The sequence below is a fragment of the Calonectris borealis genome, chromosome 3, assembly GCF_964195595.1.
Source record: "Calonectris borealis chromosome 3, bCalBor7.hap1.2, whole genome shotgun sequence".
Classification (NCBI taxonomy): Eukaryota; Metazoa; Chordata; class Aves; order Procellariiformes; family Procellariidae; genus Calonectris; species Calonectris borealis.
Window position 1 is genome coordinate 110,343,591 of NC_134314.1, and position 17,872 is coordinate 110,361,462.

Here is a 17,872-nt window from a genome sequence, read left to right on the forward strand (position 1 = left end):
ATGAAGCCAGAAACTTAGCTCTGGTTCTGCACTTCCCATTATCAGTGTCCTATAGCGAGGACATTCAATGAGGTTTCTCAAAAGAAACAGGAGCACTTGAATTCTGTTTCTTCCTCTGTTTATCAGGGGACCTTAGGTCCTCTACAGTGCCCAACTGATTTCCACTTTTCCTGAACCCACACAAGTCATAAAGAAAAGGGGCAAGCTTACCTCTAGAATTTCTTCCACCTCTGCTGCTTCTGAGTGAAATTGTCTGGTTTAGTAACACTTGAATCCCCCCTTACACACACACAAATGTTTTCTCTGCTTTTTTATCTGGGTTTCTCTGCCTCTCATAACCTGCCTCTCATTGCAGAGACATTCTGGCCACTTCTTAGACAAGTGCCAGGGTTTATTTTCGCAGTAACGAGTCGAACAGGAACGCAGCCACCCCTTCATACTGAGCAGAAGACAGAGCAGCCCGTACCAAACTGTAGGTATTTCAAGCCCTGAGACAGAAATGCCACGTTTAAGAGGCACAGACTGCTGTCTCACAGTCACCTCCTTTTTAAAAGGAGGAGCTGCAATGCAAATCTAAGCAGATCACACCGACAATAACATCAGATGGAAAGGGATATACCATAGCAATGGAATGGAAGTGTCCTGCGAACAGGGTGTATGAGATCTTCCTTCACATCACCTCTACCCAGAGCAGGATGTTCAGTCAAGTATCGTTCCCAAATAATCTCTGCCCAGACTTGAGGATGAGAGAGATGATAATATTACTAATACCCTGCCAGAAGGGCCCTTACCTAGCGGAAGGCTGGCATTAGACTGCCAGCGGTTTTACTAGCATCACAGAAATCCATTCAAATAAGAACCACCCAATTAGTAAACAAACAAAAGGCTGTAAAGCAAACGTGAGATTTCTCCCCTTATAATTTCCTACACGTACCAGAAATCCTTACACCAGTGAGGGAAGTAACAATGAGACCAGGAGCAGCTCCACACTGTCAAAATTAGGCTTGTCAGAAGCTGTTGAATGTCTTTGGCACATAATAGTTGATGAGACAGACAGCATTCTTTGGCCATAATATTTCAGATTTCCTGAAAGAAGAAAAAGGCTTATAGAGTGACATTATCAGTCAGGTCATACTCCTCCTCACCACTCAAAGTGATTTTTTTAAGTTATTAGGCACTTCTATCTCCAGCTTATGAAAGGTCTCAAAATTGCTTAGTTCTTTAAAGTCTTGCAAAAACAGGGCTCAGATTGGAGAGCGACCCTAATCGGTGCCCCAACCGAACAAAGCATTTCATCCATGTCAGGCATCAGGGAGTCCACAAAGCTCTCAAGAGCCACAGGAAACCAAGCTTCACTGGATTTTTTTTTTTTTTAAAAAAAAGTGAAGGCAGGTCCAAGAAGGAAACACAACACACTATTTCTGGCTTTTGCAGAATGGTAGTGCAACATCACAGCTTAGGTTTCTCTTCTAAAATAGGGTTGATTAACCAGCTAGCCTTTTCCCACGTCAATGCTATAGCCCTCCAAGTCACCTCTTCCTTATACCTGGCAATTGTGTCCTGAACTGCAGCTTCTCCGGTTCCTTACTTGTTAATCCATTGATGATCTGCTGACTATTTCCTACAACTCTGGTAGAAATCTGAAGAGACAAGTTTGCCCTGTTAGGATAAGCCTGTGTCAGCTGACCATAGCCATCCCCAGAGCTCAGTGTTAATGTTACCTTTTCTAACAGAGCCATGAGATACGTATGCCATTCCAAAAGTTCTTTTGAACATCAATAGAAAGCATAATTAAAATGCTTTTTCAATCCACAAACACACCATCCAATCTTTTTATCTTCCCAAAGCTGTGTTTTGCTGAAATAGTAGTCAGCAGCTTTAATGGAGTACTTCAGTTTTGGGTACACCTACACTGCAACTACAGGATGAGATCACAGTGCAGTTAAGGTAAACTAATACAGCTAACGTTGGGCAAAAGTCGTAGCACCACTGCTAGCCCAAGCTGCAGCCTAAGCTTCAGCCCAAGCTGCAGCCTAAGAGCACATATTCTGAGGTCTCCATAAACACACAGTGGAGTCCATCGTTCACTGTAATTTCCTTGCTACCTTCTTTGCCTAAGGCAGCATGGGCACACCATCGCATGCCAGGCACAAGTTCACTGTGGTGGCACATTTTGCTGTGCCAGCCATGCCTTGTTTGGGAATCCAAGGCTACTGCACTACTACAAAATAACACTTAATGCCAAATAGCAATGTCTCCTCTGTTGCTAGCAGTACTGTAACCAATCGTCTTGTTCCCTACCGATAAGTTATCTGTATTCACACACAAAGTGTCTCAAGGAGGAGCAGTCAAAATTTATGAGGCTGAACTCTTCCACAGAGCCATCAAGGTGATATGGAAGGGAGCAGCATGTGGGCTAAAAGAGCAATGTGAAGTCTACTGTTTTAAAGCTGCAGTGGACTTGCTTAAGCCTCATAGGCTTTTAATGAATTCACCTCAATAGTGTTTTTCAAATCATAGACTTTGGGGAAAGTAATCTTTAACATCTCACAGTCTAACATTCTACCAAAATGAAGAGATCTCAATATAAGTTAGAATAAGCCCCTCGGGCTCCATTACACCAATATAATGACGCTCTCACCTCAGTTCTTCAGCTACAGCTTATGAAGTTGGCCAGCTGCTAGCAGAAGGCTTCTCCATAGTATTTGCAGGCAAAGAAAAAGGTCACAGAATTCCAGATATACAAATTCCCAATTCCTCAATTCCCAAGCCATTTCAGAAGCTAAAACTTCACATTTCTTGCAGAAGCTGGAGTTTTGCTTAGCTTGCTGTCTTTTCAAAGACAGGAAAAGATGTTTGGCACCCAGAATTCCATTAAATGAGTAATTTCCTGATTTTATTTTCTCTTTAACAGGAGTACATTGAAGGCTTTCAAGTGTCCAAGTTGTACGCATGATGCTTTACTTAGCACCTTCCAAAATCAACAGTACACTCTTTTGCCACCTATTCAGAGAGAGGCTCATCAACAGCTTGTCACTGTGCTGTAGAAACACAATGATTTACTCAATGTAGGGAATGGAAGACAGGTTATGTCATTCAGTTGACAGACTCCATGAAAATTACTCAAAAAAACCGGCAAATATCAATTCAGGACAAAACATACTTTATTGTACTGTAATGTCAGAAGTACAAGAAAAGTACTGCAGAGAACCATGCTAATGGGGCTTTTAGGGTCTGTGAAGGACAGAAGTACAAGATAATGGGGTACTACTGTACTCAGTGCAAAAACTGATTCATTTGAGGCACAAGTACACTATTGTTTAAGCAGCTTGATTCAAGCACAGCTCTGGTATGTGATCTACTCTGTTTTCTTTCTATGTGACAATTCTATAATAAAGCTACTTTTACATGAAATAGGCAGTAGATTCAAGTCAGGGGTGTCCAAATTGCCACTGGGCAACCAAAAAAATTTAGAAAAATACTCTGCATAGTCACCCTCCACATTTTAGTTTCAGATATGGAGCTGTGGCTAGTGAAGAAAAGTTATTCTGAAAGTCAGAGCCCAGATCTGTTTGGTTGGGTGGGGTTTTTTTCCTCTCTTGTATATCTGTGGGTAACTTATTTCGTGTTGACCACAATTTATCCAATAAGAAAAAAAAAAACTTCTATCTTTAATAAGGAGTCATACATATCTAACATTCAAATTAATTTCAGCCCTTGAGATCTTAACTTATGGCTTAAGACACAATGAAAGTATTTGGGTACCCTTGAGTTAAGTTAATGAAGAGCATTTTTGCTAAAAAGGCAAGCAAGATCACTGTTTTAAACAGAGCTGACCTCTACAAGAAGAAAGCAGGAATCCAAGTCACTAGTTACTACTAGGCTGACATGTTCTGCTGCCCAGAAAGATAAAAATGTAACATCACAATGAAAAGGTTCAACAAAGTTGAAAGATAAAGGTTTCAACACCAGAAGCAGCATTTGAAAACAAGCTGTTTAAGTTAATCTTTTCAAGAGATGCAGATTGCATAACTCTAGGCATGAACAAACATGCTGGCAATCTTCTCCTTTTACACAGCAGCTGTGTTTAACATAGGAAGTTCTGGGTTTAAAGAAAGCTACTTGAAGAAGAATTAAGATTTGCAATTGACTGTCTACTTAATGAGATTAGTAGAGAAATGGAAAAAAAATTACTACTGAAACAGTAGTTTCTCAGTGGATCCCTATCAATACAAACACAGCTTCTGATTTGTAAGCAACGCAAGACTAAACAGACAACTATTATTTTATATTATTACTATGCTTATAAGTTACATCAGTTAAAATTAAAAAAAGCCAAGCAGTTTTGCCCTATTTCAAGAATAGTTTCCAATCAACACCAATTTACATGGTGAATGGGACTTCACAAATAAACAAGGAATGGTGACATCTTTGGGTCAAGAACGACAAGAAATAATGGGCTCTGTGCTACCAATCAACCTCAACAAGAATATGGCACAAGGGCCAGCCCAAGCTGTACCAACACTGAACCTTTAGCACTCGGCACAAATTCGGATCTCTTTACTTTAGCTAGTAAATCAGGTGAAAAGACCGGGTAAAAAAAAAAAAACCTAACTAAAAACTTAAGCCAAAAATTGGAATATATTTTTTAAAAAACATCTGTAGTTTTAAAATAACTTTACGCTGACATCAGTTTGTGCAAACTAAAAAAACTCATTGATTTCTCTCTAACAAAAGACAAATCCCCCAAATATTTTCCTTTTAGCCCACTGTATCTGTAGATACAATCTCAAATCTAACAGATGTAAATGCAAGAGAGAAAAAGTTACAGCATCTGCACAACATTCTTTCTACAAACAGCTGCTGGAGGGAAAGTAAAATATAAAAGGAATAAAGAAAGGAAGGTTCCATCTGAAATACTCTCACAATCTTTCCCACTCCGTAGTCCATGAATCCGACTCTGATGCTAAGGTGACAGTGTATGTAAGCAGATTTTTTTGTTGATTTTATTATTTTTGAGTTTCAATTGAAGAGAACCTGCAAAGAGACTCAAGCCTCTTCAGGAATTGTCGGATGGAACATGCTCCTCAAATCCTTCACTCTCTCGGACCAACGCTCTTTCCAGGATAACACGGCCTTCCTTGTAGCGCTGGCTGTCTTCAGTGGCAAATTCATAGATCCAACCCAATTTGCTGTTGCAGTTCTTGCAGCTCACATCTCGAACCATGTGGCGGCCAGTGAGCATGACCCGATCCTGAACTTCACTGTATTGCAAATTTACCACCTGATACAAATATATAGGGGATAGGGAATAGAAAGGATTAGTTGGCTAGAGCAAAGCTTTGTAACAATGTCCATGACTATCAACATTTTAAAAGTAAGGAGCCTGTGGCACTGCACATGAACTGAAAACTGCAGTGTAGTAAGTCAACAGCCCTTGAAAACCTCCTGCTTGAGAAGGTAATGCTTTAAAGATGTGCTTCACGGGGATGTATAATGCTCACTGTTTAACTGAGAGACATGAAATGCTATCACAAGATGTACAGAGTGCAGAGTACTGCATTCAACTTTGAGTGAGAAATTCCTGGTGAATAGCCTGTAAACTAATTGGTATTAATCCACTTGTAATATATGTAACCCACTTCTGGATGATCACTTATTCCCAGAAATCAGAACCAAAATATTAAAAGAGGTACTTCTTTAAAAATCTTGGGGTGCTTTTGAAATAATCATCTAAAAAAGGAAGACTCAGTGGCTGAGAATGTAGGCATTAAACATTCACCTTTGTGCCATCTCGGCAGCTTAAAATATACTTTTAACTTGTTTAGGCAGCAACACCACAGAACCAGGATGTATAATTAGTTGAAAAGTTGATGTCAGAACTACATCCAAACTGCTAATATACGGTAGGATTCTAAAAGATGGGGTTGCCCTGCTTTCTCAATTGTCACCTGACTGCTTGCTCTCTCTGCTTCAGATGTAAGGCTTCTGACTGCAGAAATGTAAAAATCAAACTTCTGTGACTAAACTCCACCATGTAACACAAGCAAAATTTGAACCCCAGGATGCAATGCTTATTGGATGAGAAAAAAAATCAGATGCACTGCTCTTTTATAGCTATGCAGCCTAACATTTACCTATAAATACCACTGACAGGATTCAGCATGCCAGAAATCCCAAGGCCAAGTACAGTTAAGTGAAGACATTACTGATGCCTCTATCAACTCTGCCGATGACCAAATGGCTTTCAAAGAAAAACCCAAACCAAAACACACCAATGATTACATGACCAGGAACTTTGTGAGAAAGCAAAGAACAATCACTGTTTTTTCAATGAGTCTAAGGGACAAGTCTATATGGAAGGGCTAATAAATAATGCTACAATTCACTCAGTTATGACTTCCATATTTCAATCTGTTGAATTAAATACTACTGTTAGCTTAAATGCGTTTTAGAAACAGAATACTATCTAGACTTTTTTTTTTAACTGAGTAAAAGTGCAAATGCCTTTGAAACTCTTTGATGGACAAAAGATACTCTCATAGTGAATTTGAGGTTCATATTACAGAAGTCTCCAAAGTTAAAACTCCATGCATTTTAGCATGATGCCTCTATATACACAATCCTCTTTATAGGCTTTTAGTATTGCAGATAAACTAATTTAGATAACTTGCCATCAATAGCAAATGCCTAATTTGACTTCAAAGACAGCTGAATAGAACAAAATAAAAATTAAAAAAAATCAAAATAGTAATTACACAACAATTTAGCCACAAAGTTTTTTAGTTTTGATGACAGATTCATATCCCACAAACTCATTTTTCAAAAGCTAATAGTAGTTCCCCCTCAGCTTCTTACCAACCTTGTTAAAAAGAAAGGCTCTTCCCGTGGCCCCTGTAAAACGAGTGGAGATGAGCTCAGAACGATTGGTCAGAATCGTGTCGCAGTTTGCACAGGAGAACAGGCGAGTGCCGCCAATATGATCCAGAAAAATTCTTCCCATTTTTAGAACTTACGTAAGTTTATAGTCAAGACCTGAAAAAAAAAAACGAAGATCGTGTACATGTAAAAAAAGCATTGTAGCAAAAACAATAAAACCCAAAGCACCCCATATACATGGCAGAATATTCTGCAAACCAATTCAGCTGATGATTACAGAAGTTCTTTCTTTCATAGATGAATTACTGAATTTATAGACTGCAATCATCCTTTCTCATCAAGACAAGTTCTTTCCCAAAATGACCATCTTACCAATAAGATGACACACCTAGATACAAACTAATTACATTAAACAAGCAAAACATGAACTGAAACCCTAAAATATAGTTCAGACATTTACAGACCACTACGGGACCCTAGTTCAGTTCTTAAACTCAAAAGCTTCCACTCCTTTCCTATTTTCTTTTCCTCTTTAATACAATACTGAAATACCATTCCATTATATTCCCAACGACTCACCCATCTTAGTCAGTACTGGGAAATGAAGCACTGAGAAGTACATTGAGTCACCAAGACAATTATAGTTTAATTTTCCCAAGTCACCCCTCTTTTTAAATATATATTTATTTTGTCACTTCCTCTCAGCTTTGCACAATTTATGACATGCAACCGCACACCACCATCATCCAGGATGCTTTAGTCTTCTAGTATAGCAGACTGGGCTATTGTATTTGACTTGACACTTACTGGTTTCATATACATAACAACACAGGAAAGGTTTGGATGTTATTTCACATAATAAACAATACACCCAGTCTTTACACCAGACAGCTTTATACACAAACGTTTAAAGCTGTCTAATCTAAATCCAAAATACTGTGTCATTTACCCAAGCTATTTCCAAAGCATCATCACTAAAATACCTGAGCAACGCCAATGAGCAGAAAAAGAGAGTTTAGAAAGTTTATAGCAGCAGATCTGCAGTACCCGATAAATAAACCTCTTCACTGCTTGAGAAAATTAAAGTATCTCACCAACTTTATACCAACTAACATAAATTACTCAAAGTTAACTTGCGAGTAGGCACAGAACATATCAGACAGCTGAAAACTTAAATCACGAAGGATGAGATAATATGACAAAGGAATTAAATTATGATGTTATTTCCATTTCAACTGCAGAAAAGTTTTATGACTAAACATCTATAGTTAAACAAGTTAAATATACCTCATTCTATGCTTCAGATATAGAATCAGAAAAGAGTATTGTCTCTGCTTTTTTCATGCACAGCAATGCAAAATAAATCTGACACACCACAGTATTAAAGTTGTGTGGGTTTTACTTTTCAGAGCAGGAGACAGTGTGCCATTCATAGAGAAATTAATTAAATTTTGTGCTCCTCAAATTAAATATTCTATGTCAAATGTCTTGAAGAAGCACAAATACCTAAACTAAATCCATTTCAAGTTTTAGGGGATCAGTTTCTTAAAGCCTACTATGCCATGCACAAAGCAAATGGACTAAAACATGCACCTGCACACACAAAATTTAAAATACCATTTTTAGAGGTAAAAATCATAAGTCACTGACATCATGATTTTTTTTATAAATTGCTTTATTTCACTGCTTTGTTTTCTTACAATGTGTGGCAATAAAAAGCGTTCCTAGTATTGAACAGAGTGATTTTAGCACAAGTTCCTTACATTCAGGTTTTTCAAATCACTATTGGCCTTCTGTAGCCGATCTGAAGGATACATAAAAATTCAAATGGAATGACTCTTTCCTTTAAAGGTGATATAATACCCATTTCTCTTCTTGAAAGGATAAATAAAAGAGGTCTTGAGTTTGACAAAAATATTTCAAAGACTTAGCTGAGTGTAGGGGTGCGACTCCTTGTGACTCCACTCAAAATATAAGAAACATTTTCCTTCAATTTCTCTAAGCATTATACCTTTCTAATATGCCTTTATCTTTCCTAGCAAGCAAAAGCAAAAGAAAAAATTAAAATGTGAATAGCGACAGCATGAAGGAAAATCAACAGACAATAAGTGTGAATAAACAAGTATCAGTCAAAGTCTCTAACCAGAAGAAACCACAAATACAAGCAATAAAAGCAATTGTGACAGATATGCCCATAAGGCACTTGGCCTAGCTCCATGTGTCATCCTTACTAATTTTGGATAATGTTATTTTTCTGTTGATTGTATTGTGGATTAAAAACAATTAACCGATCATAAGTTATTGTAAATGTGGAATCAACATCTAAAGGGGTATTTCTTTCAGGGTAAACACAGTTTTCACCCTGTCAGTATTTTTAGAAGCTAACATAAAACAAATCCAAAACCATCCCTCTCTTTTACAAAGAGCAACACGAACACTAAGCTTGGTAAGTGACAAGAACAGATCCATTACACAGACTAACCTTGCGAAGCATGCCATTTTGAAAAATACGCATCTGAACACTTAAAATGCAACACATCACCTATCTAAAAACATAATTCATGTTACTGCACCCAGAAAAGCAGTAACCCAGAGTCACTAAAACCAAAATTTAAATACTTCAGAAGAGAGCGCGAGTGTAATTCTTACAAGCAAGTTAGAAGTCAAAGTGACATACAAATGTATTACTTCTGGATATGGCATTATGCATGGATTGAAGTGTTGAGTCCTGAAGATACTGAACATTAAAATAAATGCATAAAGAAATATGTTCGAAGACTTAAGGCTGAAAAACCTGCCTAATAATACAAGGCCTAAAATCTTCAATTATTTTTATCACCCCAAAAAGCTGAAAGTAACCTCATCAAGTATCTAAATAAGAAAGAAACTTCCAGTAAGACTGGGTCCCAATAGAAAGACAAAGTGAGATTCATTCAATGGTAGCACAAGGCCGTGAAAATTCAGCCTAAAGTTACAGCAGAATCTAATAAACCAACTGGTACCGGCACAATTTTCTTCAGAATACAGTGCATAAGAAAACATGTATTCTTGAAATAAATAAATAAATACTCATTTAAAAATTTAGAAAATTAAATTCTACAATCTGCATTGTAATAGTCAAAACAGATTAGATTTTGAGTATTTTTTTTTAAGAAACTGCTAAAATAATGTAATCCTACTAGAATGTCTAACATTTAAAATAACCTCTACACTTAACTGCCCCATGGTAGATTTCAGTCAAAATAGATAGCAGCCTACAACTATCATTAGCTCTCGGTTTTGATTGCTACAGGATTTCAATGAATCTGTAAGGGTCCAGCTGAAGTGTTATAAAACTAGTCAACCTTACACTAGTTTTTATATTACTGCTCACAGTATTAAAAAGTAGAAAAAACAAAATGACGGCTAGTAAGGCAGCCTTTAAATGCTGCATTTGATCATGAGTTTTCTAAATAAGCTAAGTTGCTTTTTTCTCTCATATAAGGTAGAGAAGTTGATTTCACACTCCCCCCCCCTTTTCTTCCCCAAGCTAAAAACATAATATTCACTTATAAGACCAATTCAGAAGGTACTTGCTGTACTGTTCTCTCCTTATGTAAGGATCCTGAATCCTGTAGGGTATACTCATTGCACACTGGAAAAAAGAGAAACACAACAGAACAAGGGAAAGCAATTTTCCATTGCTCTCAGGCTCATATTCCTTATATACAGAAGTGGTGTGTACAAAGTCACCCAAAATAACTGTAATTTTTCTCCTATAGTTTTCACTTCCCATGCAAAAGGTGTGGGTGTCTATTTATGTTCACACATATATAAATGATCTGAAAAAAGCCACTTATAGGCAGCTTTTATAGGCAGTGGGAGGGCTCTCTTAAATGAAGAAAAGCTAAAGAATTGTGAAACATTAAAGCACTTCTAAAGCTTAAGATCCTCCAATTAGGTGAGGAAAATGCAAGAAGTGCACTTACCCATTCATCCACCCTCTATACTTAGAAACAGTGAAAATAACTTCCATTGGTTCAGAGAGCCGGTCAAGTTCCCTATCGCTATTCACAACTCCAGGAAGTGACACTACCATATCACGCCAATTCCATCATGCTACTAGCAGAATTTTCAGAAGCAGTGGACAGGAATTTTTGGTTATTCACAAAACCAAAGGCTGAAGAAAAAATAGATTTTTTTGGCCCATGATTTCATCTTTAAAGTCAGCTAAGCATTCTCTGTTGGATATGTGTCAGTGATGAAGTCCTAGTGATCCTGCCCTCATGCAAATTACCTAACACAAGTTGTAATATTAAATTAATGGCTCCAATGTAAAAAAGGCAGACTTTTTTACTTTCACTAATGGGATACAAAGTCAAATCTACACAGTTCAAAGAGACAGGTACTTTTATGAGCTGACAGCAGATGCCAGTGTGTCATTAGTCGGCACCCTGACCACCACTATCAACCTGCATTCTTGAGAGGACCTTTAGCAGAACAATCAATGCTAGCTCGTATTACCTAGCTAGTAAGGCTTGCTCACAGTGCATTATTTTGACAGTACAAACCTTGATACAACTTCTTAGTCATACTGTGAAACATTTCCTGCCTGCATGCTTCTCCCAGTGAGTGCATGGACAGACAGGAAACACAGGCACTGTGGCTGTGCGCTATAATATGTATTCCTAGAGCAGTGTGCTCCCAAACTTCCACCTGTCTTTCAGTGTTGATTTTGGCAATACTGAGCAACAGCTGTCAAAGAGCTGACATTCAACAGCTTAAATTTGACCACTATCTGCACACAGAGCTGAAACCACCTGAAGTGCTACTTGGTTGGTATTTACATTACCTAATCTACCTACCTTCACAAGCAATAAAGAACAAAAAAGTAACACAAAGAATTATTTATTAATGTTTTTAAAACTAACAGTCAGTGTTTTCTTGTCCCAGAGTACAGCTCTTGAAGACACAGGACCATCAATGTTTGGGAGAGCCAGCAGGCACTTTCTATATCCACACTGGACTGTGGATATTTCAGGAGCCTCAGTGTTGCTTCAGCACCATCTACTGCATCTCAGATCTACAACAGAAAACAGCTGCTAGTTAAAGGATAAAAAACTATGACAGCCTCTCTTTCGCCATTTCACTGACGAAAAACATTTTCCTTTGCATGGTGAGCCAACAAGCACTCTCTCCCCCTTGAAAACAGGGCTGTGCATTCCCCTAGGCACAGTAAAACATTCTCAGGATGTACTTACTCTGGAATCAGGCTTAAACTTCATCTTCACATCTCAGGAACCGGGCTTAAGCTTCCTCTTCTCATCTCAGAGATGGACAAAAGGGGAAAAAGAATACTTAGCACAGCTACACAAGACTACACATTAAAGAATCACTGGGTAAGCAAAGAAATAAAACTTGCTCTTTACCTTCCCAGGTTTCTGCTGCTCACGAGTGGGGGTGCATCTGAAAATACACACGTGGTCAGTCTCTTAGGAGGTCTGAGATTCAGCCATCTGCCACTGACTCTTGCAACTGTTGAAATAAGCAGGGCCCAGCCTCTGGCCTCTGCCTACACTCAGAATTCGTTATCAGAAAGCACCACACATAGCCAAATGCGAAGGAAGAAAGTGAACTGGAACAGTATGCTACGCTCATTAGAACCATCCAGCTACTGTAGCAAACTGTACAACGAAGTTAATACAGTCAGATGACAGAAGAGGCTTTGGCAAAGTAATGAAAGCTGTGCCCAGATGCAGTACAGCACCCGCCTAGAACAGGGTGCCTCGCAGGATGAAACTGCATTTGTGCAAGTTACACTAGTCTAATTTTCTATTGCAAGTTACAGTAGTATAATCTTCTATTGCAAACTGGCTTTATTTCCAGGTAAGGCGAAAGCTTTGCATTGGGATACGGGCATTTAAACATGATAGCATAACATTATATTGGTGTATGCAATAATACAGGGTAGTTTGTTTCAAGTTTACAGAGAACAGAGACATAGAGATGGGTGCTTGTTTCTAATACAGCCCCCGTATCTCAGCATCTCCCACACAGTAACTTACACCCTCACAATACTCTTGCTAGGTAACATATAAAAGTATTAGTTTATAAATGGTATCAGACCCAGATTACTTTTCTTTCCCACTACTACACAGAGGGTCCAAAAGCAGCAACTGTTCCTATCTCCTTGTTTCTTTTTCCCTTCCTTTTTCCCCTTCCCTTCCTGTCTCCCCTTTCCCTTCCCTAAGAGAGGAAAAGGATCACCCTTTTCCTTTCTTAATTCCTCAAGTGTTTTTAAGAAAGCTGTATTACCTGGTTTTGTAATAAATTTATTCTTACACTAATTCAGCAGATAAGACAACTTTTGCCTATTAATCCATTCTGCAACTTTCAGAAAGCTAAACTGATTCAGGTTTTCTGTTTTCATTAATTTTAGTGCTGAAGTGATACAAATCTTCACCCAAAGACACCACTGGTTTCATAAGTCATGGGGGGAATGAAATAAATGAACATTAACGAAATGGTGAAAAGACAGTGATCATCCAAACTTCCATACAAACTACATCCACCGGCAGAAAGGTTGCCAATATGCTTAGTGCATCACACCAAGAAATTCTTGTATCAACTAGGAAAACTCCTAGATGTAGGTAAAGGCTCCAAAATTAAAGACAGCTTTGCTACCAAATGTCCACAGTGTACAGGCATTTCCTCTACACATTTAGCAATATATTTTTAAGCTAAATCTTGCTTAAGGGAATTACGTATTTCAGCAAGAGCTGAGCAACTCAAGATTTCAACATAGGTCAAATGATAGTAAACAAACATGAACCAATGACCTAACTTGGACAACACTACTTCAAGCCTGTGGTGATTACCAGCAGAGGGAATGCTAAACATATATATATATATATTTTTACATTTTTTTTTTATATATGTATATATATGTGTGCATGTGTACAACACTCAATCTGTCAGATGACAAGTAACAAATCTCGTCTGTTCTCGTCATCTTCTCTGCTGGGCTTTGAGGTACAATTTCTTTTGTCCTCATACACTTGGCAGCCACATCTGAAACTCACTCATCATTACTATTAAAATCTATATATAAACAATTAGATCTGCATTCTGCAAGTTAAGTACTTCCACAACTACGGAAGTGAAAGTAGCAGATGACAGAAGCCTCCAAATAGTATTTCTAAAGACTAACATTAGGAAAAGAGAGTAACACTTAAAAATGGACAGTTTCGTTTGTCACAAACATTACTTGAATTCAGCTATCCGGAATAACTCTATACATAACAGGATTATATGTAGCTGTTACACAGTTACATATACAGCTATATATATAGCTGAACCAGCCGCATAAGGGAATCTTTACAACCATGGAGCAAGTTCCCTCACTTTCTGCCGCCAGTCACAAGTATTAGTTATGCTAATAGTTAACCTGTTGCTATTAGTTGTTGACATCAAGAGTTGCCTTGTGACACCTACCACTCTGAGAAGAGCCATGCCCTGTGTTTCTCTCTGAGACTTGTGTATTTGCTTTGTTATTCCTTCAATCTAACCTTAACACCGTGTTTATTGTTTAAAGAAGATTAAGAAAAATTATTTATTAAATTCTATCACTATATTAGTCCAAAATACAGCCTTTATTCTTAAATAAGCATGCTGGATTAATCTAATCTGTTTCTGCTTGCACAGTACAGCTGAGGTCTGTACACAGAGTCACAAATGAACAGACAGATGACAGTCTTTGCATTCTTTTTTGCTTTGACTAGAACCTTTTCCAGAGCAAAAAAGCACTTGCCAAATATTTCAGTTCCCTGGGAATCTATACTTTCACTGGCAAAATCCAACCTAAGAGCTGACAGGCGACGCTGGCTCATCGCTGAAAGAGCCGTGAGCGCCTCGATAAGCAAATAACAACTACCACTCGATTTCTGACAACCGGCTTCCCGTGGAGGAGTCACCTATCAGGCAGGGACACGGGGGTTACTCAGGGCTGCTTCAGCGATGAGTAAGTCTTCACGGAGCGGTGAACAAGCAGCACCTTCTAACTGGGAGGGGAGAAGAGAGATGCGTCAAACGGCACTGCTGCCCACCCTGTGGCACCGCTGCTGCCCTAATCGGGCAGCGGAGCCGGCAGAACCGCGCTAACGACAGGGCAGGCGGTGAAAGGCGGCGTGGGCCGGGGAGGGGGGGCTGACCCACGCTCCGCGAGCGGCGGGACCGGCGCCGGCCTTGGCCGCTGGGCGATTAACCCCCGCGTAACCCTTCACGGCAACGCCGGCCTGCGTCGCGCCCCGAGCCGCCCCCGGCGGAGGCGACGCCAACCCCCGAGCGGCGGCCGCAGCCACCGGCTGGGGCCCAGTGTCACGCTGAGGGGGGGGGTGGGGGGGGTGGGGGCAGCGATCCCCACCCCCAGCCCACGCGTGCGCGGTGGGGCCGCGCGCGCCGCGGCCGTTGCCCCCGCGCCGCCGCTCTACACAAAGCCCCGCGCGGGGGCGGGCCCCAGCTGAGCGCCGTCACGGGGGCGCGCGCAGCCAACCGCCGCCGGCTCGGCCCCCGGCGCCGCCGCCGGGCGCTGCCGGCAGCGCAGGCAACTTGACAACAAACAGGAGGAAACAGCTGACGGGAGGCCCCGGCGCCGCCGCCGCCGTGAGGGGCGCCCGGGCCGACCACCGCTCCCCCGGGCGGCCCCGCCACCCCCACTGCCGCTCCCCTCCGGCCGTGCGGGGAGGGGGTGGGCACACGGACGCGGCGGAGAGGCCCGGGAACGGCTCTTCGTTCCCCCGCCCGGGGCCCCGCACAGGAACCGGACCGAAAAGTTGCCGTCGCCGCCCCCCCGGGAAGGAGAGCCAGCGGCGGCGGTGCGGGGCAGGGGGAGGAAGTTGTGGCCGCGGCGGGGAGGGGGTGCTCGGTGCCGGCCCTGGGCGGAGGGCCGGGCAGGAAGGCTGGGCGGCGCTGGGAGACGCTGACGGAGGAGGGGACGGGGTGGGGGAAGCCCGGTGCTTTGTCGCGGCGCCGGGCCGCAGCGGGGCAGGCAGGGCCGGCGCTGCCCCCTCCGCGCCGCCGGGCCGGAGCGGCTCGTCGGGGGCCCCGCCGCGGCCCGAAAGACACAGTGCCGCGGCCCGGAGCGGCGGCCGCCACCTCCCTCCCCAGCCGCCGGCAGCCCGCCCCGGCCTCCCTGAGCAGTGCGGGACGCGGCGCGGCCCCCCGCCCGGTTACCTGGCGCAGGGGAGCAGCGGCGGCGGCGGCTCCGTGCCCGGTGTCTTCCCCCCCGCCCTCCACAGCCCCGACGCTCCGGCTCGGCGGCGCGGCTCCGCCCCCTCGCGGCCCCGCCCCGCCGCACGTCAATCACCGCCGCCGAGGCTCCGCCCCCGATCGCCTCACGGCCGCGCCCGCGGGGGCGGCGGCGGGTCGGAGCAGCCCTTTGTAGCCCTCCGCGCTGCGGGTCCGGTCGGCAGGGAGCGGGGGGCCGGGCGGCAACGCTCAGCCCTTACCCGCCCGCCAAGTCCCCTCTCCCAGTCGCCTGTCAGCCGCCGGCCTGTGCCTTCCGCTCCCCGCATCTGCCTCCCAGGCCCCCTCCCCTCAGCAGCCCTGTCAGGAGGCCCTGTCAGAGGCGCCCACTTCTAGCTGCGGGAGCCGAAAGCCAGAGGCACGCCGAGCGTGCGGACCAGGGCCCCCTGTGCCCCGACAGCACACTGCCATAGGCCTGGCTGGGAGGGAGGCGAGTCCCGCCTCCAGGTCTGCTCTCCTCACCAGGCCCCTGCGTGCCCAGGGCCTTGGCCTGCCCTGGCAGCGAGCTTCACCGTGCCACAGGCCTTGTGAGGGAAGGCCGCTGAGGTGACTGTCAGCGACATCCTACCTCAGTGAAGCTGGGACTGATACTGCTTGCAGTGTTTCAGGCCACTCAAGTTGAAATCTTTGCGTGACACCTTGAATATTGCCCGTGACAGAGGTGAAAGATCAGGGAAGAAAGAGGCAAAGTGTTTGTGGCCATCTAGGCCATTGGCTGCAAGTGTTATCAATTCCCTGCCAGTTTTAATGGCTCAGTGCTCACACACGGATTGCACCCTTGGCAAATAAATAGTTGTCTTGACCAAAATACAATGAAAAAAAATCCTTTTGAGTTGTTACTTATGAAAAAGACATCAAAAGGGGTGTTTTTCTCCTCCTAGGGGGCAAGCTGTGCCATTTTAAGGATTTCTATTCTAATAATATTACATCCATATTAAAGAAAGTGTATTTTTCATGTACGATGATTCCTGGGTCTGTCCGTGTGGTATCACCAGAGGAGCTGCAGTAATTGCGGGAAGGAATGACTCGGCAGGACTTTTCTGTCATTTCACATCAAAGGCAAAGGGACATCTCTGAACATACAGCAGGCAGCACATAATTATATGCCCAGCTTGTATCTCCTTCCGTGGACTCCTTCTTTTACCGTTAGAAATAGCTAGGTAGAGGGGCACACAACCGTCTGCATGAGGGTAGACAGTCAGTGATGGGTCAACATCGATACATTAAGAATGGCTGTTTGCTTTGGGCAGCCCTCCAAAAATTCCGATCTCTTCTGTATGGTCAGCTCTGGCCTGATCCTGGACAGAGCTGAGCATTGACATTTCTCATTGGCCTGTCATCAACCTCTCTTTAGATCATGCAAAGGAAGTGAGAAGTGTCAGAGCAGTCTGTCAGACAGCAATCGCCTCTTAGTTAATGGCATGGGGACAACAGAAGTACTAAGAATATTAGAAGGAAGCCATAAAGACCGTGCCTGGGGTCCCATTTACCACCAGCAAATGGTGGAAATAACTGGTCTAACATGCCCTGTTTGTTAACAGATTGACCTGAGCTGCTGTTGTGCCTTGCTGAATAAGTGTGAGCTTTGTTCCTAGTGGATCGGCTCAGTCTTATCATAGGAGCTATGTGAAGATCCACGTCTTAATCATCTTTGCAAAACTCCCATAGAGATCACTGTAAACAAAGCCAAAACGAGGGAGAAGAGAGGCAA

The 17,872-nt window shown here is 42.6% G+C and overlaps 1 protein-coding gene across 10 annotated transcripts; it reads right to left on the minus strand.

The window, feature by feature from the left end:
- Positions 1-3,142: 3,142 nt before the first annotated feature.
- On the minus strand, positions 3,143-16,209 carry YPEL5 (yippee like 5). Of its 10 annotated transcripts, none has more exons than XM_075147295.1 (7): positions 16,090-16,209; positions 12,288-12,324; positions 12,120-12,184; positions 11,790-11,941; positions 10,452-10,513; positions 6,863-7,035; positions 3,143-5,284 (listed from the first exon to the last, which is right to left on the minus strand). In XM_075147295.1, exons 6-7 carry the CDS (start codon positions 7,001-7,003, stop codon positions 5,060-5,062), a joined length of 366 nt encoding a protein of 121 aa, XP_075003396.1. In that variant the 5' UTR covers positions 7,004-7,035; positions 10,452-10,513; positions 11,790-11,941; positions 12,120-12,184; positions 12,288-12,324; positions 16,090-16,209; the 3' UTR covers positions 3,143-5,059. The 10 variants fall into 10 exon arrangements, with proteins under 10 accessions (XP_075003396.1, XP_075003395.1, XP_075003393.1 ...); XM_075147294.1 differs by having other exon boundaries at positions 10,428-10,513; XM_075147292.1 differs by lacking the exon at positions 10,452-10,513 and adding an exon at positions 14,832-14,918 and having other exon boundaries at positions 16,090-16,204.
- Positions 16,210-17,872: the final 1,663 nt, after the last annotated feature.

Coding starts and splice junctions, on each gene's coding strand:
- YPEL5 (XM_075147295.1), bottom strand. CDS start 7,003: ATGGGAAGAATTTTTCTGGATCATATTGGCGGCACTCGCCTGTTCTCC. Junction 5,285..6,862: donor GAGCCTTTCTTTTTAACAAG/GTTGGTAAGAAG, acceptor TATTTGTATCAG/GTGGTAAATTTGCAATACAG.